General features: G+C 50.9%; 2 protein-coding genes and 1 long non-coding RNA gene across 19 annotated transcripts in view; 1 reads left to right on the top strand and 2 right to left on the bottom strand.

Annotated features, from left to right (window-relative positions):
• Nucleotides 1-6340, bottom strand: part of DNM2 (dynamin 2) — a 90532-nt gene extending 84192 nt beyond the window's left edge. For 16 of the 17 annotated variants that reach the window (XM_045491925.1, XM_045491918.1, XM_045491926.1 and 13 more), the window contains exon 1: nt 6006-6340. In XM_045491925.1, coding sequence (XP_045347881.1) covers nt 6006-6166 — 161 coding nt within the window. In that variant the 5' untranslated portion in view covers nt 6167-6340. The remainder of the gene's footprint in view (nt 1-6005) is intronic. The other variant, XM_045491928.1, reaches the window with a different exon arrangement.
• Nucleotides 6341-7746: 1406 nt separating this feature from the next.
• QTRT1 (queuine tRNA-ribosyltransferase catalytic subunit 1) lies at nt 7747-16358 on the bottom strand. Its single transcript, XM_045491938.1, has 10 exons — nt 16056-16358; nt 15753-15821; nt 15516-15654; nt 12575-12653; nt 12340-12455; nt 9675-9813; nt 9349-9424; nt 9109-9218; nt 8933-9020; nt 7747-8828 (listed from the first exon to the last, which is right to left on the bottom strand). Exons 1-10 carry the CDS (start codon nt 16296-16298, stop codon nt 8676-8678), a joined length of 1212 nt encoding a protein of 403 aa, XP_045347894.1. The 5' UTR covers nt 16299-16358; the 3' UTR covers nt 7747-8675.
• LOC123605298 lies at nt 10761-20951 on the top strand. Its single transcript, XR_006715715.1, has 3 exons — nt 10761-10933; nt 13008-13010; nt 20941-20951. It is a non-coding gene; the product is annotated as an uncharacterized LOC123605298 (long non-coding RNA).
• The last annotated feature ends 5672 nt before the right edge of the window (nt 20952-26623 follow it).

Below are 26623 nucleotides of genomic sequence, written 5' to 3'. Positions count from 1 at the left end.
GCATGTGGTTAGCAACCCCAGTAAATTAAGGGTTAGCCGATGTTCCGATTTTTTTCTGCAATCGAGGGCCCTGTAATTTCGGCGTTTTCATTCAAATCTGGGCAGAAGCTTGGCAGACGTGGCCCTGATCCAAATGCAAACACCTGGAGAGACACATGGCTCCATTCCAAACAGCCCCTCCCGCAACCAGTGCCTCTGAACACTCTGAAATCCAGAGCCGTCCACAAGGTCGTCCCCTGCCCCTCACCCGGAAACGACCGGCTTACGACCGGGGGATTTCAATCTGTGTACCTAGCAAGGGCCATTATCCCTGGACAAATAACTCTGCAAAGATACTCGGCGGCCCAGATCTGAGCTTTGGAGAAATCGGTCTCCTGGGCTGGAAACATAATCCCAGCTAGCAAAACCCAACCAAGAACCACACGGGCAGACAACCCACAGGTGGAGTTCGGGAGGCATATCTCTTCCCTGGCGTTATGCTCCGAGACTACAACCGCTTAGAACAAGAGGAGATCACCCTTCCCCTGGGTCTGGAAACTAACAGGTCTTACACAGCTTTCTGGGTCATTAAATCCTCTTCTAGATCATTCTGAGTAGCTGTTTCCGAGCTGGCTGTCCGACGCACTGTTTGTCTAGCTAATCCGCTACTGTTGGGCATTTCTGCTCCCAATCTCCCACCACCATCCACTAAATGAGCATCAGTAACTCTCACAGCCAAATATTTGTCCGCAGCCACCATTTCCACCTAGAAACACAGCAGTAACAGGCTCCCGCCAACATTTCAGGATCTGGCTCACTGGCTAGTTCCGGTTACATGCTCAGAGCTAAAGCCAGAATGATGCCCGCCTGCACGGAGAGGCACTCACTCAGTGTTTGGGCTAAAATAAGTTGCTTTGGAAAAATAAAAAGTAAAAAAATAAAACAAAACAAAACAAAACAAAATAAAATAAAATAAGGTGCTTTGGGGATGCCTGGGTGGCTCAGTTGGTTAAGCGTCCGACTCTTTGTTTCAGCTCGGGTCATGATTTCATGGTTTGTGAGTTCGAGTCCCACATCGGGCTCCATCCGGACAGTGCGGAGCCTGCTTGGGATTCTCTCTCCCCGTGCCTTCCCCTCTCTCTCTCTCTCTCTCTCCCTCTCAAAAATAAATAAATAAACTTTTAAAAAATTTTATAAAATGAGGTGGGTTTTATATTAACAGGTAATTATGAATTCCGTTTCTTTACGGGAAAAGAGTCCTCACACCCAGGGCTTTTACAACTCACAGGGATCTCCAATTTCACAAGGGTTAGCTCATTTGCTCCTCAGCCCGCTCCCAGGAGAGAGGGAACATCGTGATCCCCATTTTCCAGACGAGGGAACTGAGGCCCAGAGAAGTGAGGTCATTCAGCCAATGTGTGGCCGCGCACGGACAGCCACATTCCCCCGGGCACCTCCAGGACTCTCCCCCATTCAGGCTGACCCAGGTACTACAGACCACCCAGGCAAAGCAACTTCAGGTACGCACCAAAAGAGAAACGACGGAAAACAGCAGCTTTCATTTGCAAGATCCCCGAAGGGACAAACCAGCCCAAGCAGCGGACCACGTGCCTATACCCCTCAGCCTGGTAGGGACCTAAGGTGCCAACAGTCACCTGACAAGGATTCGTCCGGCACCCACCGTGTGCCAGACAGCAGTCCCGTGGTGTAGCCATGTCTCCTGGAGGGACCCATCACCAAAGATCAAATGGAAATGTAGCCAGAGACGGTAGAGACCCATGGGGCAGCTGATTCTTGCTAAAAGAAAAATGGCACTAGGTCATTTGTGAGTTGGCGGCTGGGTCCCGCTCACTGAGATAATCCAGGTAAAGCTGAAAATCAAAGGCGAGGGCCCTCAGCTTGCCCAGGACCAGGTCCGGAATGGAACCACCACAGCCGTCCCTCTGCTCAGAGCCCTCCCTGGCCCCCACTGGACCCCAGTCCCTGCTAACCTTATCTCCCCCAACTCTCTTGCTATACTGGCCTCCAGGCATACCTTCACCTCAGGGTCTTTGCACTGGCTGTTCCCACAGCCTGGGATGCTCCCCCAGCAAATCTCCACTGGTGGCTCCCCCCCACCTCCTTAAGTCTCTACTCAGATGTCACTTTCCTAAAGAGGCCTTCCTTCCCTGACACCCCCATTTAAAACCCTCGCCTCCCCCTGCCCTCTCCCGGAGCCTGCTTTTCTTTTCCTTAACAGCTTTCAACTTCAGGCCTGTTTCTTCCTTATCGGCCCCCTGCTGGAAGGCCAGCTCCCCCGGGTGGGGGTTTTGGTATCTTGCTCAGGGCTGTGTCCCGTAGCCACAGAACAGGGCCCCCGGCAAGGACACAGAGTGTTTAGAAAACATTTTTCAAGAACAAATGAAACCTGCACAGCGCTTTAAGCACTTTTCCCGTGCTAGACACCCTTCCAAGCCATTTAGTCCTCACTCCACCCTCAAGGACAGGCACCAGGTGACTTCACCTGCCCTACGAGATGAAACACACCCAACTTATAAGGCAAGGGGCTTATAAGTGGATGCCGTTAACAGCCCCATTTCCCAGCTGGGGACACTGAGGCTCAAAGAGGAAAGGCTCACAGGAACAAGCCCAGGCCTGGGGGATTCTCAGCTGGAGGCCTCAACCTCAGCCTCCTCCTGTTCTTCTCCCAAGGAAAAATTTCTCAAGTTCCTCCCTCCATTTAGCTGCGGAGGCTCAACGACCAGGGTCACCAGAGAGGCTCATCCTCCCCCCTCCTTAGGGCCACGTGCTGTTACAGGGCAGACAAGCCAAGGGTCTGAAACTCAAAAGTTTCTAGGGCCAGGAGTCTCCAGGCAAATGTAAAATGAGCCTGGGCGAGTACTAGGGAGTAGTGGGGAGTGGGGCAGCACACGTGGCCACTCCTGATCTGACATGGCAGCCGGTGGCTGCTGCTTCTGAGATCCAGGCACTTGGTGCCAAGCAAGTCCCAGGCCCAGGAAGGGCAGAATATGACGACTAAAACGACAGCTGCCATGGGTATAGGGTCAATGCACTCAACACATGTTAACTCACACAGTCGGCCCAGGGAGTGCCTGGTAGTTACCACCCCATTTTACGGAAAAGGAACCCGAGTCCACTTGGCCAAAGTCACACAGGCAAACACGATGAAGCCTGGCCTAAGGCCCAGAGCCCGTGTTATTACACCACTAGACTCTGAGGCTCTTTGGGTGTTTGCTAAGCATTGCAAAAACCTGAATTTTGATGCAAAATTTAAATGTTGGTAGCTAACTAAGAACAAAGTATTTTAAACACCATGCAGGTGAAACAAAAGACCAGCAAGCAGGCTTCAGCCCCCAGGGCCACTGATCTGCAACCCGGTACAGGCTGAGTTGGTACAGGCTGAGCTATCTTGCTTGGACCACAGTCTTAGAAAACCAACAAGGAGGAGGCAATGAAACAGAGCAGCCCGTGCTGACCCCCTGGGAACAGGCCCTGGAACTACTCTCTCATTTGTTCTTTGAAACTAGCCAAGATGTCATCTGTAAAGGTCTACAACGCAAAGAAGGAAACAGGTCCTCAGCTGCAACAGTTTGGCCAAACTCACAAGAAGGAGGAGTGGGATTCAAAGCGAGGGCCAGCCCACTGTCCCCCTGTGGCAAGGCTTGGTAGCTAAGAAACCTTACCCACACTCCGGAAAGAAAAAGAAGTTAGCTCCATTTGAGCAACCCATAACCGAGAAGCTTTTTTAAAACTTTGGCTCTCAGGCCCTGAACTAATGCTCTTAATGATCAAGGTCACATTGCAGGCTTCTGGGAGAAGGTTGCCACAGGAGCCAGCTCGGTACTAGATGGCTGGGTGGGTGGATAAGAGAGAAAGGCCAGGGGCAGAGACACTGAGGAGAGGCGGGCAGGGAAGAGAGACCCAAGGTCCCCAACACAGAGCCCCCAATTCCTCACTGAACAGCTCTGAGCAAGAGGGCTCAGCTGAGCCTCGGTTGTCTGCTCTGTAAAATGGGACCATAGCAGTGTCAGCCTCAGAAGGCTTAAATGCAGTCCAGTGCATAACTTGAAAGCACTTTAATTCTGATTAGTGTTTGCTGCTGATATGGGAGGGACCAGCATGGTGAATAACAGCCTGGCCGTGCCGACCTACCGTGTGCCAGGCACCGTGCTAAGTAAGCACTTTCAACAAATCAGGTCACTACAGAATGGCAAGTTGAGGGACCATCACCCTGTTTTTTGGGGGGGGGGGGGGAACTGAGGCTCAGAGAGGCCAGACAACCTGTGCGAGGAGGTCACCAGGCAAATGAAACAGACAGAACTTTGCTGTGTGTCCAGTTAAAGCCTGGGCGGGCAGGCAGGAAAATAACCATGCAAAGGGGCCCACAGCCCAGCCCAAGGCTCAGCCCCGGCCCAGCTGACCCCAGGTCCACACCTTTCCGCCACAGTGGACAACAGGCAAGGTGCCAGAGACAAAGCAGCAAAGGAGGAAATTCATGCCGCTGAGAGCAAAACTCCAGGCCTCTGGGAAGGCAGGGTGGGGCTGGGCACCACTGAGCACTAGCCTGGTGCCCTTGGGCCAAGGATGAGGCTTTTCTGAGCCTTCCTGCTCGTGTCTAAGGTGGGGTAACAGAACCTCCACCCCTCTCACTCCCTGTGGGATCCGAGAGGCTGACAAACTGAACTCAGCCTGGAGCCTTCGAGATGAACATTAACCCTTACTGCAGATAACAACAACAACAACAACAACAACAACAACGATGATGATGACTGGGATGTTATCATTTGGCAGCCACAGGCACAAATGGAGCCGTTCCCAGAATGGAGAAGTGACAGCCCATCTGGGAGGCAGAAGGGCAAGAGGCGGGGGAAGGGAGAAGAAAGAACCAAACACCCCTGGAGGGCTCACTGCCAGTTCTCATTCATCAGCAGCTTCCTGAATCCGGGCAAAGAGTGGAGTTTGCCCACTGGATAGATGAGCAAACCGAGGCTTCTCAGGGCTGCCCAAAGGCCTGATCAGGCTCCACAGAGGGCCCCCAATTTGCAGACTTTTGCTTGGGAGCTGACCCCAAGAGCACCCTGACAAGGGCCAGGAAAGAATCCTGCAGAAAGTACCCCCTCCCAGGGTCCTACTTCCAACCGATAGGGGAGTTCAAGTTTCATCCTTCAGCTCCCTTGTTCCCAGCATGCTCCCAGCCCAGCCCACCCCACCCAGGACTACAGAGATGGGGCCAGACAGTGGGGAACTGCCAGGGCACTGATGGGCAGACTAACATAAGGACGGACACCCGGACAGACAGACAAAGGGATCCGTTTGGGAGAGAAGCCAGCGTTTGCCAGGGACCAAGCTTTAGAGTTAGCCTGGGAGAACCAGACAACAGAGTCCCCTAGGGTACGGCCAGTCAGACGGCAGAGGCCAGCCAGGGTAACCCAACAGAGGGATGGCTAAGTCTGCGAGCGGCACGGACAGGCGGCCAGACAGCACAGGTCACCCTAGACAGCTAGCCAGGCAGCAGGGGGCTGCCCTGAGGGACTGGACAGATGGACAGCCAAATGGTAGTGGCAAGGAGTTCTATCGAGGACAGAGACAGCCAACCAGACGGCATGGACTGCTCCAGATAAATGAACAGCCAGCCAGACCGCAGGGGTCGAACCAGTAGGTACCTAGCTGGCAGGTTTCGGACAGACAGAGAGAGAAGGGGGACCTAACCCTGACCCACAGGCAACCAGATGGTACAATTCAGCCATGAAAGCTGGGGATCTGAGAGCCGGCGACGGTCCACCGCATTTCCTGGCCCACGCCCCCCCCCCCCCGGGGGCGAAACGCCCCCAAGGGTCTGAGCCGACTCCTCAGCCCCTGCAGGAAGCCCTCCGCCCAGGGCGTCCCACAGAGCCCGCCTCCCTGTCCCCGTCCCCGTCGCGGGCACGCAAGCGCCGCAGTTACGCCGGCTGCGCAGGGCGCGCCATTCCCGGTCCGCCCTCCGCGCCCTAGGCCGCCGCCCGCCCGCCGCCGCCGCGCTCGCTCACCGGCCTACGAAGTTCTCGAGCACCGAGCTCTTGCCGGCGCTCTGGCCGCCCACCACGGCGATCTGAGGCAGGTCCAGGTGGCAGCTCTGGCCGATGGAGCTGAAAGCGTCCTGCAGCTTGTTGACCAGCGGGATCAGCTCTTCCATCCCGCGGTTGCCCATGGCGCCGGCGGCCCCGGCCCGAGCGCCCCGCGCTCCCCGCCTGCCCCCGGCCCTTAACGACGCGGCCCCGCGGCGTCCGCGGCCGTTGCTCCCCGCCCGCCCGGGCCTCGGCGCGACGCCCGCTCCCGGCTCGGCCTCACAGTCGCCGCCTCATCCGGTTCTCAGACGACACCCGACCCGAGCGACCTCCCGCCCGGGCCCCGGGGCTGCGCCCAAAGCCCTCACACTTCCCCCGATTGGTCGGTCGCGCTGCCACTCGTAAACAGGAGCCAATGAAAATGAGGTATAGGGCTACGGCTGAATGATCCTTCCTCCTGGGGACCTCGCGGTGGACACATTGGACTCAAGAACTGTCGTTTTTGTGCAAGAGCCAATAGCGTCGGGCAGCGAGTTGTCAAGGCCAGGAGGCGGTGTTTCGGGAAAAGGCAATGTTGGCCCGGCCTACTGGGGCGGGGAGTTCCCGAACGGCAAGAAAACCCAACAGTCTTACTGGCAGGAAGACCCGCCAGTCTACAGTGCAGGCCAGTGACGTTAGGGATCGATTCATAGACTGGTTTGTCACTTGACACCACCTAGTTCCCTAAGAATTTCCCATTGGTTTATATAAATATCACTCCGTTCTTCCAGCCAACAAAGCGAAAGAGGACGGGCTTTGACCTGCGAATCCTGACTTTGACTGAGAACCTGTCAATCAAAGAATCCCCCGTTCTAATGATTGTTGTAGTAGGTCCATTAGTGTCTTCTGGAGTAAAGGATAAGGCACGTCGTACTCGCCGAAGAGCGACACCTCGTGGTGGGACCCGGTAATGATCGTAGCTTCAGAGTTTCCGGCCTCTAGAGAAAACTACAAGTCCCAAAGTGCATCTCGGCCTCGGGCTTGCAAACCAGCTACTCGCGCGGCGTTTCAATGCGTTTTGAAGAATCTGGCGTTCGTGGTTCCCAGAGAGAGGCGGTAGCGCTGTAGCGTTGGCTCCACTTTCATTCGTGTATAAAGTTCCACCTCCACGCTTTTGCAAATGCTGGGCCCTTTCCCGGGAATACCTTTCGCTCACGCCCCGACTTGGTTTGGCTAATGCCTGCCTGCAACGTTGCTCCCCTGCCTTTTTGGCTAGAGCACATCGTGATCTTTTTAAGTCCAGAATGAAACCCAACAGATCCTCTCCCCATGAAATGATACCTTCTAGTCAGTGTTGGAGGTTCTGTGAACTAGAAATCTTGTTCCTCATGAGAAAAAAGCCGGGGATAGGTGGAAGGATCTTATGAAAAGAAGTGATTTGATCCCCGGGGGCGGGCATAGATTGGCCAAAGAAGCCCCAAAAGGAGTCAGATGGAATGGAGGTAGGAAAGTGGGCTGATGAGGCAGTAACAGGGGAATAAAGAAACAGTGGGGAGGAGGCTAGCAGAGCAGCCAAAGGTATCTGCCTGCTCGGAGACCCAAAAGCCCCGTCTCAGAGAGATGGGCAAAAAGTCAACCGACAAGGTTTTGGCATGGTAGCCTTGACCGCAGTGACAGAAACCTGTAAACATCCTACATACCCATTCACGGGAGCCAGTTAAATAAACACTGTGAGACAGCTGTAAAAAAAAGACAGGAAGTCTTCATGTTCTGACGTGTAAACAATTTCAAATATACTAACAGGAAAAAAAAGGTACAGAGCGGCAGGTAAAGGACGCCACATTCATGAAAAATATGTACACGTGGAAAATTTCTGGAAGAATACACAAACTAATCAAAGTAGTTGCATTTTTATGCTATTAGAATAGTGGATCCTATACAAGTCTTACGTTTCCAATTTAAAACCCCTTATCTTCTAAGAGCACCAGCTCTGTAATTGGCCATCTCTAGGTCAGATCATGGGCCTCTGTATTTGCCAGGTGATAATGGCCAAGTGACTTCATTCCTCTGAGCCTCAGTCTCATCTGTAAAATGGGGGATGCAGCTATATATGCATCACAAAGTTGCAAGAATCAAATACACACATGACAACCGTTCAGAACAGTCCCAGGCACAGCGTAAGCACCCTGCTATATCACACCTACTGTCTTCATCATTGTGTTTGCTGACGGCAAAATTAAGCCATGTTCAAGGCTAAAAGCATGAGCTCTGGAGCCAGCCTGCCACTTCCTCGGTGGTGACCTTGGGCAAGCTGCTTCCTCTCTAGGCCTGTTTCCTCACCTGTAATAAGTCGGGGAACAAGAGTGCCCACCCTCAGGGTGACTAGGGGGGCCAAAGCCACAGGAAAAAGGATGCAGCTCCCACACTGGGGCACATGCTACATGCTGGGCTGTGCCAGGTGGTTCCCAGGTATCAGCAGCTGCTATGATTACTTATTATTATCATCAACAGGAAGCGGGGCGGGGGGACATTGGCCACAATGACACTCAGAGGAGGAAGAGGTCCTAGACAGCTCACCTCCCCGAGAAGGCACAGATACACTCTAAATTAGAATAATAATCTTAAAAAATCCCTCAATACCTCCCATTCCCTCCCTCCCTCGCCGGAACCAGATCAACGCAGTGTGATTCCTACAGAGGCCAGGGCTTCGGTGGCCCAGGCAGGACAGAGGGTGGGGTCCCCATACATGGTGCCCATGAAGTCCTGCACGAAGTCAGGGAAGCGCTTCTCCACGATGCTGGCACGCACAGCGCTCATCAGCCGCAGCTGCAGGGGGTAGGTGCCAGCGTCAGCCCGGGAGGGGAGGAGGGGGGCGCCCAGAACCCTCCCACCACCACCCTGCGCCTGGCCCGCCCTGGTCACAGGCCCACCTGGTAGGCGATATTGTGGACGGTGAGGTGGTGCAGGGCAGCGGTGTTGTCGCTGTGGAGCAGTGCGTGCAGGAAGGCCCGGCTGTGCCTGCGGACAGGAGGTCGGGGCTGAGTGATGCAGGGTCCTGCACACCTCCGCACCCTCCCCCCGCCCCCGGGCCCCCCTCTTCCCCTACTTCTGGCAGGTGGGACAGGCACACTCGGGGTCTATGGGCCGGAAGTCTTTCTCATACTGTTTCTTTTTCAGCTGCAGGTTCCCGGTGGGCACCAAGGCAGAGCCAAAGCGCTGTGGGGGGTGGGGGGGGGAGGGTGGGGGGGGACAGGGAGTGAGTCAACCAGGTCTTCATCCCCACCGGCCCCACCCCCACCTTAACCCCCCAGGTCCGCCCCCATCTGCCCCCTGCCCAGGGCCTCACCGCCGTCCGGGTGGGGAAGACGCAGTCGAACATGTCACATCCGAGAGCCACGCAGACCACCAGATCAGTGGCATAGCTGGGGGGAGGGCCACGGGGGAGGGAGCAGAGAACCTCACACCCTGGTCACACACCCAGGGCTCCCCCCCCACGTACACTCAGACTCCCCGGAGACAGGGCCACATTCCCTCTGAACCGCCCCCAGAGGAAAGCCAAGTCCCCACCCCATGAGTCCCCCCAACAGGCAGGGCTGTGTCATTCCACCAATACCGGCCCAGGCAGGAACCCGCTCCCCACAGGTAGGGCTCTCTCCCCTCTCCTCCACATACCCGACCCCCATCAGGTATCGTGGCTTGTCCTTAGGCAGCCTTGAGGTGCTCAGAGCCACCATCCTCCAGAACTGGCCCTTGCTCTCGCCCCCACTCAGGCCCCCGATGGCGAAGCCCGGCACGTCCCTCTTGGTCATCTCTGGGGGTACAGGGCAAGGTGAGGGGCCACCAGGCAAAAGAAAGTCTGCCTTCTCCTCTGCGACCCCAGGGCAGACCCTGCCCGGACCTCCACAATCCCTCAGGAAGAGAGAGAGAAAGAGAGAGAGAGAGAGAGAGAGAGTCTGTCTGTCGGTCTGAGGGCTGCTGGTGACCTCAGCTACCACTTGTCGAGTCCCTGCTGCATGTGAGATCCCCTCCTTCAGTCCTCAGGGGAGGCCCACAGCCTGTGCTCCCTTAGCTGAAACCTAAGAGGAAGCCAGATGTGTTTCAAAGCTGAGAATTGTCCAGATCTTAGAACGGTGCACATTTTATCTGCCAGACGACGGCCTGTCCTCAAACCCTCTGAGGGTTCTGCCACAAAACACACAGAGGACTCCCAACAACGGGGGTGAATGACCACATAGGTCTGGTCTGGCCACCAAATGAGCTCGTTGCAAATTCCTGGGTGGAGTCGTGTTTTAGAAGTGGGCTGTTAGGCTCCAGAATCGCAGAGAAGAGGCTGCAGCTCTACGCTGCCGTTGAGGTGTTCGGGGCTTGCCACCCCAGACCAGGCATGGCAGAAGCTGGACTTGAACCCAGGTGCGGCCTCAAAGCCCAGACGTGCCCTGGGCCCCAGTTGTATCGTTCGACCAGGGGAGGCCACGGCGTCGACAAAACGGACCCGGTCCGAGCGTCAGGTTTTAAAGCTGGAATGAACGGCAGAGTCCACTGGGGACGGGTTGTTCAAATGTGGCCTCCCGGGCCCCACCTCACCGCGGACTCGGACACGGTGGTGGGGGACAAGCCGGGTGGTGCTGGTGCAGCTAAGCCTTGGAGCACAATGAGAAGCACCATCAGGGGGGTGCCCGGCGACCGGCAGGTGGCCAAGAACTGAACTTGACGGGGCAAGGCCAGAGTGGTAGGATTTTCTTGAGTGAGAGAACAGACGATACCAGAAAGTGTTTCACGTATTAGGGCAACGGTTCATGAAGCCTTGATTTCTGCTTTCTTCTATGTCCACACATACTGAGCTGTTACATGAAATATATCTCCGGGCCGCCTGGGTGGTTCAGTTGGTTAAGCGTCTGACTCTTTACATGGGCTCAGGTCGTGATCTCCCAGTCATGGGACGGATCCCCGCGTCGGGCTCTGAGCTCAGCATGGAGCCTGCTTGGGACACTCTCGCTCTCTCTCTCTCTCTCTGATCTTCCCCTGCTCAGCACACTCATGCTCTCTCTCGCTTTCTCTTTCTCTCTCAAAATAAGCAAATTAGGGCGCCTGAGTGGCTCGGTCAGTTAAGCGTCTGCCTTCGGCTCAGGTCGGGCTCTCACGGTTCGTGGGTTCAAGCCCCGCGTCCGGCTCTGTGCTGACAGCTCAGAGCCTGGAGCCCGTTTGGATTCTGTGTCTTGTCTCCCTCTCTCTCTGCCCCTCCCCCCCTCGCTTGTGTGCTCTCTCTCTCCCTCTCTCTCAAAAATAAACATTAAAAAGAAATGTTTTAATAATACGCAAATAAACATTAAAAAAAAAAAAAGAAATACAGAAATGCATCTCTGACCGGGGAGGGGGTCTCCGTTCAAAAGACTTACTAGACACAGAACTGGGTGCAGTTTGAGGACGAGAGGGATGACGACAAAGACAGTCTTCACAACAGAACATCCTGATGCCAGGCGCAGGCACAACGCTTTGAACAGACTTTCCCATTTGACCTCACTTTGACCTCTTGACACTGGGAGGATGTGCCCATTTTACGGAGGCCGAGCCACTTGCCCGAGGGTGCACAGCCATGAGGCAGCAGATCAGAGGTATGGATCCAGCCAGCCAAACGCCAGGATCCAGAGCCTTGCCCATGAAACTTTATCGCCTTTGAGTCCCCATCTCTGGCCCCCTTTTGTCTCCACGGCCACAAACCTCACATGGGCCTTACTGGCACTCTTCCCTTGGGCAGATACTCCAACCTCCTCACGGGCCTTCTGCTTCCCGAATTTCTCCATGATGCCCCTTGCTTCCTGTCACACTCCCACTCAACGGCCCTCCATGGCTCCCCGGTACCCCCACTATCAGCAGAATGCCCGAGGCACCGCTCCTGACCCTGAGGGGGAAGCAGCACGGGGTCTCGGTTAATGTTGCAGGTTCCAGAGCCCAAGACCTAGGGCCAAATCCTACCTCGGCAACATCCAAGCCGGGTGGCTGGGGTAAGTGACTTAACAGCTCTGTGCTTCAGTTTCGTCTTTTGTAACCACGGGAACCTGGTAGTTCCCACCTTACAGGGCGGTTACGAAAACCAAACGGGTCAGTCTGTGACCAGCACGTGGCACAGTGTCTGGTGAACAGTATGAAATCGCGAGCTTTTGACATCACCATTATTCTGCAAACATTCTACGGCGATGTCTGCCTCCATGCCTTTGCTTCAGCTATCCCTTCCGCCCGTTAACAACCCCCGTCAGCGCCATCACGTGCCAGGCCCGGGGGCGGGGCCCTCGGTGATGGACAAGCCCTGGATCTACGGGCTACCGGCAGGTGGCTCTACCTTCAAGGCAGGTGGCCCGGAGATCCTCGTCCAGCCCGCCCTGGATGATGGCAAAGAGGTTCTGCTTGTCTGGCCGCTGATGGGCTGCAATGCACCGGTCCAGCCAGCGGATTGACCTGGAAGAGGGACCCAGTCATGAGCCCTAGGGTAAAGAGACAAGGCTCCAGGGCTATGATCCCCTCCCAGTGCACACACATACAGACACACACACACACACACACACACACACACACACCTGTACATGGCCTCCTCCACGCGTGGCCCTGTCACAGTGCTGCTGACCACATCGTCCAGTTGCATGATAATGTCGGAGCCTGGGGGGTAAGAAAGAAGCACCATGACTGGGGGACGTCTGGGTGGCTCAGCTGGTCAAGCATCAGACTCTTGGTTTCAGCTCAGGTCGTGATCTCACGGTTGCTGAGATCAAGCCCCACACTGGGCTCTGCAGTGGCAGTGAGGAACCTGCTTGGGATTCTCTCTTTCCCTCTGTCTCTGCCCCTCCCTTACTCTCTCTCAGAATAAATAAATAAACTTAAAAAAAAAAAAAAACTTGCTTAAAAAAAAGAAGCAGCAGGACATCACTGGGAAAGCCCTCACTTCCTACTGGGGACAAGCTGGACCCTAGATGTCCCTCCTTGGGTCTTGCTGACTCCCACATAGTCTCCCAGGCTGTTTATACAATGGCCAGAGGGAACTTTTTAAAATACACGTTTGGGACGCCTGGGTGGCTCAGTCAGTTGGGCACCCAACTTTTGGCTCAGGTCATGATCTCACGGTTTATGGGTTCGAGCCCTGCATGGGGCTCTCTGCTGTCAGCATGGAGCCCACTTTGGATCCTCTGTCCCACTCTCTCTCTGCCCTTCCCCGTATACACACGCACGCACTCTGTCTCTCTCTCCCTCTCACAGAAATATATCAGCATTTAAAATAAATAAACAAGGGGCTCCTGGGTGGCTCAGTCGGTTAAGCGTCCAACTTCGGCTCAGGTCATGATCTCCCAGTTTGTGAGTTCGAGCCCCGCGTCGGGCTCTGTGCTGACAGCTCGGAGCCTGGAGCCTGCTTCGGATTCTGTGTCTCCCTCTTTCTCTCTGCCCCTCCCCCGCTTATCACGTTCCCACGCATGCTCTCTCTCTCTCTCTCTCTCTCTCTCTCAAAAGTAAGTAAACATTGGGGCGCCTGGGTGGCGCATTCGGTTAAGCGTCCGACTTCAGCCAGGTCACGATCTCACGGTCCGTGAGTTCGAGCCCTGTGTCAGGCTCTGGGCTGATGGCTCAGAGCCTGGAGCCTGTTTCCGATTCTGTGTCTCCCTCTTTCTCTGCCCCTCCTGTTCATGCTCTGTCTCTCTCTGTCCCAAAAATAAATAAACGTTGAAAAAAAATTAAAAAAAAAAAAAAAGTAAGTAAACATTAACAGAAATTTTAAAAATAAAAATAAAATTAAATAAATAAAATGCACATTTGATCCTGCCTCACCCTGGGCAGCTAAAATCCTGCCCGGGCACATAGAATAAATCCCACTTCTGCAAATTTACCCTTCAAGAGCAAAATGTTGTGTACACAAAGTGATCTGCCACGGTGTGGCAGGCAATAGCACCATGCGAGCCCCAGTGACCACCAACAGAGGTCTGGCTAAATAAATCATGGTCTAACCCTTCACAGAAAGTCCCTTTCCCACAATTCCAAAATCTAGAAACTTCTCAAAACCAAAGGTTTTTTTCTTACGCTTATGGCATACCTACTTGGAAGCAAAACGAAGACAATTATAATCTTTTACGAAAATCCAATTTAGGGAGTGCCTTATTCAGTCTTAAAAAGGAAGGAAATCCCGACATATACTACAACCTTGTGGACATTATGCTCAGTGAAATAAGCCAGACACAAAAAGAATCAATAAGGCTCGATCCAGCTGCAATAGAGTGAGACACATCAACGACATTTAAACTCATGATTTCATGGTGATCCTAAAAAAACTAAAGATTAGTTCATTACTGCTGGAGGATGTGAAGTAATCAATTCATGAAAACCGGAAAAGAAGGAAAAGGAGGAATCCCACTTTCCCTGTATGAATTGAACTGCTTGGTCTCTCAGGAGTAGGTGAGGCACCTTTCCCTTCACAGAAATAATCTAGCTGATAAATGAAGAAAAGAACATTACCATTTTGGAACTCCTAATAGCATGATACTCCCAGGCAAAGAGCCTGATGGCTCACTGGGAGAGACGGGCAGACATTACCAGCTCCCGGATGGAAATATACACACTATGAAGCCCTCTTGCCAAAGGACACAAAAACTGGAATCTGGCTCAAACCTTTATTTTTTTTTTTTATTATTTTTTTTTAATTTTTTTTTTTCAACGTTTATTTATTTTTGGGACAGAGAGAGACAGAGCATGAACGGGGGAGGGGCAGAGAGAGAGGGAGACACAGAATCGGAAGCAGGCTCCAGGCTCTGAGCCATCCGCGGGGCTCGAACTCACGGACCGCGAGATCGTGACCTGGCTGAAGTCGGACGCTTAACCGACTGCGCCACCCAGGCGCCCCTCAAACCTTTAGATCTAACTACCACCTACAGTAAATCTAGAAGGCAGAAGAAAACTGTCACACAACACCATGGGGATGTGATCCGCAAAATTCAGACCATGTGAAACACTACAGGGGAAAAGAACCCATTTTTTCAAGAAGCAAATTGCTGGGGGGGGGGGGGGGGCGGAAGGGGGGAAGGAAGGAGTTACAGTGAGAAACTATATGATGTATAATATATATATGTTACACTTGATTTTAGCCAAAAGCGATTACATATAATACATATTAAAAGAGAAATGTTCATTGTCCTTATCAAGGAGTGAGGGATATTGATGGAGATGGGAGGGACTTAAAGCTTCCTCACTCTCCCCTTGTTGCCCCCCTTATTTCAACATATCTTTGCCCGACTAATTTGCCATTTAAGAGAAATAACAGCAATAAAAATAATAAAAGCTACTACAGGCCAGGCACTGGGTTAAGAGATTTACAAACATTACGTCATTATTCCCGGGCGCTATCCTCATTTGAGTTGGCTCTTCCAAAGCTTAGACAGCGGGAGTGACTTACCCACAGCCAAGCAGCACGTAAGCAAAGGGCCCGCCTCACCTCCAACCCCTAGAAACAGGGGAAGAGGAGGCGGCTCGAGACTCGCTCACCTAAGGCGTTCTGGATCTCCACGGACTTCTCGGGGCTCAGAAGGGACTCGTCGCCGTCGTAAGGGGAGCGGAAGCGGACGCCCTCCTCCGTCACCTCGGACAGGGACACCAGAGACACCATCTGGAAGCCGCCGCTGTCCTGGGGGAAATCCCACCGCAGGGCCGTCAGGGGGGTGGAGGTGGAGAATCTCCACCTCTGAGAAGTGCCCTGGGATCCCAGCCCCGACTCCACCTCACCGTCAGCAGATTGTGGGGCCAGTTCATGAAGCCGTGGAGACCGTGCGCTTTCTGGATCAGCTCGGGGCCCTGGATTAGGGGAAGAAAGGATCAGGTTAGAGGCGAGGGCTACCCTGACGGCTCGAGTTGGAGGACAGGGCTGGCCAGCTTCGGGCCCGCCGCTCTCTCACGCCCAGCACAAGGCCTGGGCCACCGGGGGCGTCAATAAGCCTTTGTCGATTGACTTAGAGGCGTGCCCGTGCCTCGGAGGTGTCGGTGCTCCCCACTCTCTGCCGCCGCCCCACCAAGGCAGAACCCACCCACCGGCCTCAGGCCCAGATGGTAGGTGTTGCCCAGGCAGATGCGGCAACCCAGCGCGTCCAGCTGCTCGGCCGTGATACCCTTCATAGTGGCCTGCGTGCCCACTGGCATGAACACGGGAGTGGCTACCGGCCCGTGCGGCAGCCGCAGCTCCCCTGCTCGGGCCCTAGATCGGCTGCACTCGGCCACCAGCTTCATTATCCTGGGGGCCGACTCCACGGACGTCGGGCTAACAGCTGCCGCCATCTTAGCTAACGGAACCACGTGGGCACTGCAACACCCTGGGCGGCGCCATGTTGACCAAAGTCACGTGACGCGCGGCGCGGGCTGCCCTTTTGGAAGGGAGTCCGGGAACCATGGCAACAGACGCCGGCGCGCTCGTCCCCGCGGAGTGCTTGGTTCGCTTCTGGGGCGGGGGCGTGTTACAGAGAAATAACTATGGTGATGGGTTCGAATCCCAACCCGGCCACTTACTTGCTCTACAGTCAAAGCCTCTCTAAGCGATAATCTCCCCTATAAAATGCAGCGAATAACACTGCTTCAGCATTAAAAACGTTGTAAAAGGGGCGCCTGGTTGGCTAACCAAGTAGAGCATGCAATTCTTGATCGATCTCTAGCTTTTTTTTTTTTTTTTTTTTTTTTAATCTCTAGCTTTTAAGTTGGAGCCCCACGTTGGGTGTAGAGATTACTTAAAAATAAAAACTTTCAAAAAATAAATTAAAAATAAAACATTGTAAAGATTGAAAGAAGCATGCATATATAGAGATCTTAATAAGTTGCCTAGCACAGGCTTTTGTCTATGTTGTCCACGGATTTATCCCAAGAGCTTAGAACAGCACCTAGTATATATTAGTTTCTACAATGAAAGAAGGAATCTTAGATTTAGAGGAGAGACTGAGGCCCAGAACCTAGCCATATTTTTCTTTCATTAATTCAGTGTAGACCTACTTATATTCACACCTCCTAGTGGCACCTTTCATGACGCACAGGAATGAGAGAGTCATAGATTTACTGACCACTAGCCTTGTTCCATTAACAATAACAAAATATGGGGTGCCTGGGTGGCTCAGTCAGTTAAGCGTCGGACTTCTGCTCCGGTCATGGTTTCGCTGGTCATGGTTTGGGAGTTCCTGGGTTCGAGCCCCACGGCCGGCTCTGTGCTGACAGCTCAGAGCCTGGAGCCTGTTTCAGATTCTGTGTCTCCCTCTCTCTCTGCCTCTCTCCCTCTCACGTTCTGTCTCTCTCTCAAAAATAAACATTAAAAATAAATAAATAACAAAATATTATATAATATATAATAACTTACTGTTGAAAACGGAGCTGAGATCTGTATCTGTCATGGGCAGCAGAGGGCGCCATTGCCCCAGAATCCTGCCTCTCAGTGGCCTACTGGCCTCAATTGTGCTGATGTGCGCAAGACTGACCTAGGAGCCTTGGGCTTTTCAGGGTGGAGAATCTTCACTGAGGCCATATCTGAAAAATGCCCACCCTTGAGACCCACCTCAGGGCCTTTGCACTTGCCATTGCCTTTGTCTGCAATACTCTCCCTTTCTGGTATCCCTATGGCTGGCTCATATTTTATCAACTGCTCCTGACTCCCCCAATCTTAATGATGCTACCCCCCCCATCATTCTGTATCACGTCACCTGTAACTCATATTGTGCTTTTAAAACATCTGTGCAATGACATTGCCCAAGTTTTTATTCTCAGTGTAGTTCTGTCTCATTGAACTCCTCTCTCGTCTTCCCAGATGCCTCCTAGATATCTCCACTGGGTGTCTGTAGGCACCCAAACTTCAGATGTCTAAAGCAGAGCTCCCGATTGTCCCCCCAACCGTGCCTACCTCCTTCCATCTTCCTCTTCTCAGTAATAGCAGCTCAGTCCTTCCAGGAACTCAGACCAGAAATTTAGGAGTGGTCCTTGACCTCTCACTGTCTTACTCGCTATATCTGATTTGTCAGCCAATTCTGGCTGCTCTGCTTTCAAAATCTATACAGGATCAACTGGTTTACACCCCCTCCATAGCTCTCACTCCGGCCCAGCCACTAGCATCACTTGCTTTGAATATTGCAGTAGACATCTTGCGCTGGTCTTATGGCTTTTGTTCTTTACTCCCCATACAAAAACCTGAAGATGTTTTAAAGAAAATGCTTTCAACATTTCACCCTTATGTATGATGTCTACAGTAAGTTTTTGGAAGATGCACCATACCAAGTAAAGAAATGTCCTTTCAGGAACGCCTGGGTGGCTCAGTCGGTTAAGCATCCAGCTTCGGCTCAGGTCACGATCTCATGGTTTGTGAGTTCGAGCCCCACGCCAAGCTCTGTGCTGACAGTTCAGGGCCTGGAGCCTGCTTGGGATTCTGTCTCCCTCTCTCTTTCTCTACCCCTCCCCCATTCATGCTGTGTGTGTGTGTGTCTCTCTCTCTCAAAAATAAACATTTTAAAAATGAAAAAAAAAAAGGTCTTTTCAATTCTTGGTTCACTAACAGATTTTTATCATAAATAAATGTTCATTGTATGCTTTTTCAGTATCTGAAATGACCATATTATTTGTCTCATTTAAAATGCCCAGTGATGGGGGCGCCTGGGTGGCGCAGTCCGTTAAGCATCCGACTTCAGCCAGGTCACGATCTCGCGGTCCGTGAGTTCGAGCCCCGCGTCGGGCTCTGGGCTGATGGCTCAGAGCCTGGAGCCTGTTTCCGATTCTGTGTCTCCTTCTCTCTCTGCCCCTCCCCCGTTCATGCTCTGTCTCTCTCTGTCCCAAAAATAAAAATAAAACGTTGAAAAAAAAAAAAATAAAGTGCCCAGTGATGTAAATTTATTTTTTTATTTACTACTAAATTTAGTTCTATTCCTGAGATAAGCCCACCTTGGTCATGGTATCTTTTTTACATGTTATGGCATTTTACATTAATTTTAATGAGTATTTTATTTAAAATTCCTGCATCATAGCTCTGTTATAAAATATATTGGTTTAGAGTTTTCCTTTTTTGTACTGTATCTGCCTCAGTTCGGTGTTCAAATATCTATGTGCTGGACGAAGTTGTGCAAGATTGGAATTATCTGTTTCTGGGATATTTTATTGACCTCACTTGTAACCCCATCTGGTTATGCTATTTTCCATGAAGAACTATTTGTAGCTACTGATTTAAAGGTTTGGGTTTTTGTTTTTTTTTTTTTAATATTTAAAGTAAACTCTGTGGGGCGCCTGGGTGGCTTAGTTGGTTAAGCAGCTGACTCTTGGCTTCAGCGCAGGTCATGATCTCACGATTGTGGGTGTAAGCCCGGCGTTGGGCTCTGCGCTGACGGTGCGGAGCCTGCTTGAAATTCTTTCTTGCCTCTCCCCACCCCCACACAGACACTCTCTCTCTTTCTCTCTCCAAATGAATAAATGGGCTTTAAAAAAAATAACCTCTATGCCCAACAGCGGGCTCCAACTCAGGACCCTGAGATCAAGAGTTGTAAGCTCTAATGACTGAGCCAGCCAAGCGCCCTGCCCAGGTTCTTGGAAGATAGTCTCACTGGGTATATAATTATAGGTTGACAATTATTTTCTCTTAGCCTGCTGAACATGCTCGGCTTGTAGCTTCCATTCTCACTGTTAAGAAGTCGGATCTTGGGCGGAGGCGGTAGCCGGAGTTCGGGAGCTCAGGGACACAGAGGCACAGGGAGCTGGACCAGCCAGGCCACCATGCCCTGTACTTCTGCGTGAGTGTCCCCTGCAGCGGCAAGGACTGGGCTCTGGGTGCTGTACCGGCAGATCGTACCCAGCTTTGGCCCTTCTGGGAGGTACTCACGGAGCACCCGTTGGCTACCAAGCTGGGCAAGCACGGGGAAGAGGCTGTTGGGGGTGAGAGTGACAGACTCCTCCATGAGCGGGACGTAGCCTGGCTGCAGCAGGCAGACGTGGTGGTGGCAGAGGTGACCAAGCCATCGTTGGGTGTAAGCTATGAGCTGGATCCAGCCGTGGTCTTCAGTAAGTGAATCCTGTGCGTATTCCGTCCGCAGTCAGGCTGAGTGCTTTCAGCGATGACCCGGGGAGCAGCACGCTGCAGGATGTTTCAGGTCTTGGACTATGAAGAGGGACAGGTGGAAGCCATAATGGATGGACACGTTTTTGGTTTTTTTTTTTAATTTATTTTTTTTTTTCAACGTTTATTTATTTTTGGGACAGAGAGAGACAGAGCATGAACGGGGGAGGGGCAGAGAGAGAGAGGGAGACACAGAATCGGAAACAGGCTCCAGGCTCTGAGCCATCAGCCCAGAGCCCGACACGGGGCTCGAACTCACGGACCGCGAGATCGTGACCTGGCTGAAGTCGGACGCTTAACCGACTGCGCCACCCAGGCGCCCCGATGGACACGTTTTTAAAAAATATTTATTTATTTTGGGGAGAGTACAAGCGGGGGGAGGGGCAGAGAGAGGGAGACAGAGGATCCAAAGCGGGTTCTGCGCTCACAGGCTCACAGCACAGAGCCTGATGGACGTGGGGCTCGAACTCACAAACCTGGAGATCATGGCCTGAGCTGAGGTCAGATGCTCCACCGACTGAGCCCCCCAGGTGTCCCTGGATGGATAATTTGAAGCTGCCCCTCTTGAGCAGGTAGCTGCCTCCCCTCACCCAACCAATTGACTTAACCCTACCTTGTTATATTCTTCTAATCCCAGACACTTCTCTAGCACTCTGCCTACCTCTTAGCCCCAGTACCAAATTAAAAGGTATGTTTAAAATTCTAAAACAACAACAAAAAAACACAAACAAACAAACAAAACCCACTAGGATCTTAATCAAAATACTCTTTCCTGTGATCTGTTTCTGTCTTTCTGGTTTCTTTGGGGATTTCTTTTTTTCCTTTTCTTTTTTCTTTCTTTATTTATTTTGAGAGAGAGAGCACACAAGTGGGGAAGACGCAGAGAGCGAGGGAGAGAGAGAATCCCAAGCAGGTTCTGCACTGTCCGCACAGAGCCCACCTCGGGGCTCGAACTCACAAACCGTGAGGCCATAACCTGAGCTGAAGCCGGATGCTTAACTGACTGAAGCCACTCAGGCGCCCCTCAGTGTGGATTTCTTTTCATTTATCCCATTTGAGAGTCCTTGACATTCTTGGCTCTGGTCATTGGAGTCTGCCCATAATTTTGGAAGTTCTGTTATCCTCTCTTGGAAGAGCTGCACTTGCCTCAAACAGCCTAACACAGGCAGCCGAGAGCAGGACAGGAAATTCTGGGGTGTTGCCCCTGGTGTGAAGAGATTCCCCCAGCTGGGGGCTAAGGGTGAGCAAACCCTATGTGCCCGGTTGCACCAGTATGGAGTGGAGTTGCCATCTCACTGAACTGGTAGAAGGCAGGGAGGTAGAAGATATCAAATACTGGAAACGCTCACTATTGTAAGTGACTTTTCTCATAGATTTTCTTGAGTAGTTGATTCCTCATTTACTGTATGCCTTTAGAACCCCTTCCAGAGACTTTATTAAATTTTTTTTTCAACATTTATTTATTTTTGGGACAGAGACAGACAGAGCATGAACGGGGGAGGGGCAGAGAGAGAGGGAGACACAGAATCAGAAACAGGCTCCAGGCTCTGAGCCATCAGCCCAGAGCCCGACGCGGGGCTCGAACTCACTGACCGCGAGATGGTGACCTGGCTGAAGTCGGACGCTTAACCGACTGTGCCACCCAGGCGCCCCTACAGAGACTTTAAATGGTTGTTATTTTAATACTTTCCCCCAGTTTTCACTGGGGAGGGGATCTGGGAAGATCGTCCTACTAACACGCAGAAAAAAAATTCCCTTTTAATAGTTCTGGATCTTTGCATTTCCCATTCAAATATTAAATATATTTTTAATGTTTATTTATTCTTGAGGGAGACAGAGTGTGAGCGGGGGGAGGGGCAGAGAGAGAGGGAGACACAGGATCCAAAGCAGGTTCTCAGGCTCTGAGCTGTCAGCACAGAGCCTGACGTGGACTCAAACCCACAAACCGTAAGATCATGACCTGAGCCGGTTAGATGCTTAACCTACTGAGCCACCAGGCGCCCCTAAATATTAAATACATTTGAAATATTACATACATCAAATCATTATTCTGTACACTTAAAACGAATACAGGGGCGCCCGGCTAGCTCAGTCAGAACGAGCGACTCTGGATCTCAGGGTCATGAGTTTGAGGCTCACATTGGCACAGAGTTTACTTAAAATAAATAAGTAGGGGGCGCCTGGGTGGCGCAGTCAGTTAAGCGCCCGACTTCAGCCAGGTCACGATCTCGCGGTCCGTGAGTTCGAGCCCCGCGTCGGGCTCTGGGCTGATGGCTCACAGCCTGGAGCCTGTTTCCGATTCTGTGTCTCCCTCTCTCTCTGCCCCTCCCCCATTCATGCTCTGTCTCTCTCTGTCCCAAAAATAAAAATAAAAAACGTTGAAAGAAAAAAAATTTAAAAAAAAATAAATAAATAAGTAAATAAATAAATAAATAAAACTAATACAATGTATGTGTCAATTATATCTCAATAAAATGGGGGGGGGGATCTCTTAGCCAATGTGAAAAAAGCTTAAAATAGTAAATTTTCTATATTTTCCACAGTAAAAAATTTATATAAAAAAATGAAAACATATGTACACACACAAAAAAACACATTAAATGTAACAAAAATTTAGAAAACAGAGGCATGTAATAAGCCTTACTTATGATTCAAACATATATATATAATATATATACATATATATATAATATATAGTTTTTTACATTTATTTTGAAAAGCAAGAGAGTGGGAGAGCGCACGATCAGAGGAGAGGGGCACGGGGAGAGAGAGACAATCTTATCAGGCCCCATGCTCAGTGTGGAGCCCGATGCAGGGCTTGATCCTACGACCCTGGGATCATGACCTGAGCTGAGATCAAGAACTTCAACCCACTAAGCCACCAAGGTGCCCCATGATTCAATTTTAATTAAATAAGCTTATTTAAAGTTTTAAAATAGATAATAATGGGGCACCTGTTTGGCTTAGTTGGTAGAGCATGCGACTCTTGATCTTGGGGTCATGAGTTCAAGACAGAGATTGGGTGTAGAGATTACTTTAAAAGAATAATTAATAACTAAATAAAATAGGTAATATATAACCACATAGTTTAAAAAATATGGGTAAAATGTATACTGTGAATTACTACGTTTCCCACTCCTGTCCCCTGTCAAAACAGTTCTCACCCCTTAATATTAAGTAACGTTTGGTATTTATTCATTCTTGTCTATACTCACGTTTATCAGCATATATTAGCAGATATGTATTTTCTTACTGTTGCTGTTACATTTATTGATTCACTTAGATATACTAATGGAGGTTTTTTTCTTAATCTTCTAGAAGCTTTAATACTTCAACACTTTTTTTAAGTTTATTTATTTTGAGAGAGAGAGAGAGAGAGAGAGAGAAAGTGTACAAGCTGGGTAGGGGAAGAGACAGACAGAGAGAGCCTGACACGGGGCTCGAACTTCAAACAGTGAGATCATGACCTGAGTTGAAATCAAGAGTCAGACGCTTAATCGACTGAGACACCCAGGCACCCTGTGTTTTTGCTGTTATACATGGCCCTGCTGTGGGTGGCTCAGTCGGTTAAGCATCTGACTTTGGCTCAGGTCATGATCTCACCCTTCATGAGTTTGAGCCCCATATCGGGTTCTGTGCTGACAGCTCAGAGTTTGGAGCCTGCTTCAGATTCTGTGTCTCCCTCTCTCTCTGCCCCTCTCCCGCTCATGCTCTGTCTCTCTCGCTCTCAAAAATAAATAAAAAAAATTTTTTTTTTTTTTTTAATTTCAGAATGTGGGGCCCCTAGGTGGCTCAGTCAGTTAAGCATCTGACACTTGATTTCAACTCAGGTCATGATCTCTGTGCTGACACTGTGGAGCATGCTTGGGATTCTCTCTCTGCCTCTCCCCTCCTCACGCTCTCTCTGTCTCAAAGTAAATACATAAACTTAAAAATTTTTTTTCAGAAAGCATAAAAAGGCTTTATCAGATCCTTATATCCTTTTAGTGTTTCTTCCTGAAAACTGAAGCAAATATAAAGTTAAATACTGGTGGGGCGCCTAGCTGGCTCAGTTGCTGGAGCATGAGACTTTTGATCTTGGGGTCATGAGTTTGAGCTTCGTGTTGGGTGTGGTGCCTACTTAAGAACATAAATAAGCAATTTTAAAAAATAAAGTTAAATGCGTATATTTATCCCTTTTTACATGAAAGGAGACCCTTGGTAGTTACACTTGGGGGAGGCACCTTGCTTTTCGTCTACACCCTGGAGGCCATCCCATGTCAGTACATATTCTCCTTGTTCTTTTTTTTTTTTTTTTTTTTAACTTTTTAAAATGTTTATTCTTGAGAGAGACACACACAGAGCGTAAGTGGGGGAGGGCAGAGAGAGACAGAGAGAGAGAGAGAATCCAAAGTAGGCTCCAGGCTCTGAGCTGTCAGCACAGAGCCCAATGCGGGCCCGAACTCACGAACCACGAGATCATGTCCTGAGCCGAAGTTGGAGCTTACCCGACTGAGCCACCCAGGTGCCCCCCCCCTTTTTTTAATGTTTATTTATTTTTGAGAGAAAGAGTGGGGGAGGGGCAGAGAGAGAGGGAGACAGAGGATCCAAAGTGGGGTCTGCCCTAACAGCACAGAGCCCGACGCAGGGCTCGAACTCACATACCGCGAGATCATGACTGACCACCAACGTCCTATGGAGTCTCCTGTTTCTTCTCACTTGAGTGATGAGTAATCTCCTGCTTCTACAAACAAGGCGGCAACAAATAATCTTGCATTTAAGTCATTTCATGTGGCAGCGGGTACAACTTCAGGAAGAATTTCCAGCATCCAGATGACGGGGCCGAACAGTATAAGATCCTACCAGATGCCCTCTGTAGGCTTGTGACATGTGCTCCTGCACCAGCAGGCAGTACCTGGGCATGCCCGTTCCCCTACAGTTTTTCTGACACAATTCCACCTGCCCCCTCGTCAGGAGAATCCAGTGCTCAGGCCTTGACCGCGTACTTCTGCCGTGGGTACAGCTGCTCCTTCTGCTGCTTCCTGGTCTTCGGGTGTGATGTCATGTGTCTTCTGGGGCCCCAGACCCAGGGGCTTGTGCTTCTTACCCTTGTAGAATTCCCTGAGGTTCTCTTCCTGAGTCTGGCTGATGATGGCGAGAACACGGGCAATTGAGTTGCCGATAACTCTGGCAGCACGAGGCACCGCTGCCACTAAGGGTAAGAGCCATCCTCCTGATCTTTGTTTTAATTATTATTTTTTTTAGTTCCCTCAAATAATAATATGATGATGATGATTTTTTAAGAGCCAACACTGTCAACACCGTTGGAGCAGGTTCTCATGGGTGCCAGTTTTCTGGTAAGCCCTATCATGTCATCACTTCTCACAGTGCAGTGAGGTGGGTACCATTATCATTCCCATTTTATGAATGAAGAAACCGAGGGAGAGACATTTACTGACTTGCTCGTGGTCACATGAGTAGTAATCAAGGAACAGGAATTGAAATGGTAGTTTTGTCTGAGCTCTGTAAAGCCACCCTCTTAGACAGCTTCTCTTCCTGAAGGAGAAGGCAGTGTTAGGGATTGCAGCATAGAGCAGGGGGGAAAAGGTTACAAACAGGAATCTTGGAGGGGGGATTCAGGCATCCCCACTCATTAGTCAGGTGGTTTTGGTAAGGTGATGCCACTCTCTGAGTATCACTTTCTTCCTTTTAAAATTGGGACAGAGGGTCATTATGATGGGATACAGGGGCCGGCACACTGTTAAGTGCTGAAATACACACATGAATATACATGTAATAAACATGATGAAGTGTCCACTCGGTGTCAGACTCTGTTTTCACTGCTGGCCAACACAACAGTGAACTAGGAGACAAAAATCCATGCCCCGGATATGCAAACAAGAAAAATAAGTAACAGATGTATCTCAGATGGTGATAAGTGCTAGGAAATAGAGAAGAGGAGGAAAGGGTTGGGAGGTGACTATTTTTTTTTTTTTTTATAAGTCATCTCTGTGCCTAATGTGGGGCTCAAACTCAAGATCCCAAGATCAAAAGTCATATGTTCTACTGACTTAACCAGCCAGGAGCTCCTGGGGAGGTGACTATTTTAAGTAGCCTGGTCAGGACCAGAATCACTGAGATGTGAGTTAATGCCTGAAGGAGAGGAGGGAGGAGCCATGAAAAGATTATGATGGGCGCCTGCTGGCTTAGTTGGTGGAGAGTGCTCTTGATCTCGGGGTTGTGATTTCAAGTCCCACGTTGGGTGTAGAAATTACTTAAAATCTTAAAAAAAAAAAAGAAGAAGAAGAAGAAGAAGAAGAAGAAGAAGAAGAAGAAGAAGAAGAAGAAGAAGAAAAGAAAAAGTCTCAGAGCATTTCAGGCAGTGGGAACAGTGAGGGCAAAGGCCCTGAGGTGGGGGAATGTGTCTGGATTGTTTGCAGTGCAGCGGTGAGGTCAGTGTGGCTGGAGGGAGTGAGGGTGGCTGGAGGGAGATGAAGGTGAGAGGGTCACAGCTCCAGGTTGGTTCTGCAAGGCCTCTGGTTTGCAATTAGCTTTCCTC

This window comes from Leopardus geoffroyi, chromosome A2 (genome assembly GCF_018350155.1).
Source record: "Leopardus geoffroyi isolate Oge1 chromosome A2, O.geoffroyi_Oge1_pat1.0, whole genome shotgun sequence".
Taxonomy (NCBI): Eukaryota; Metazoa; Chordata; class Mammalia; order Carnivora; family Felidae; genus Leopardus; species Leopardus geoffroyi.
The sequence above is the reverse complement of the archived record's forward strand: the minus strand, read 5'-3'. Positions and strand labels throughout refer to the sequence as shown.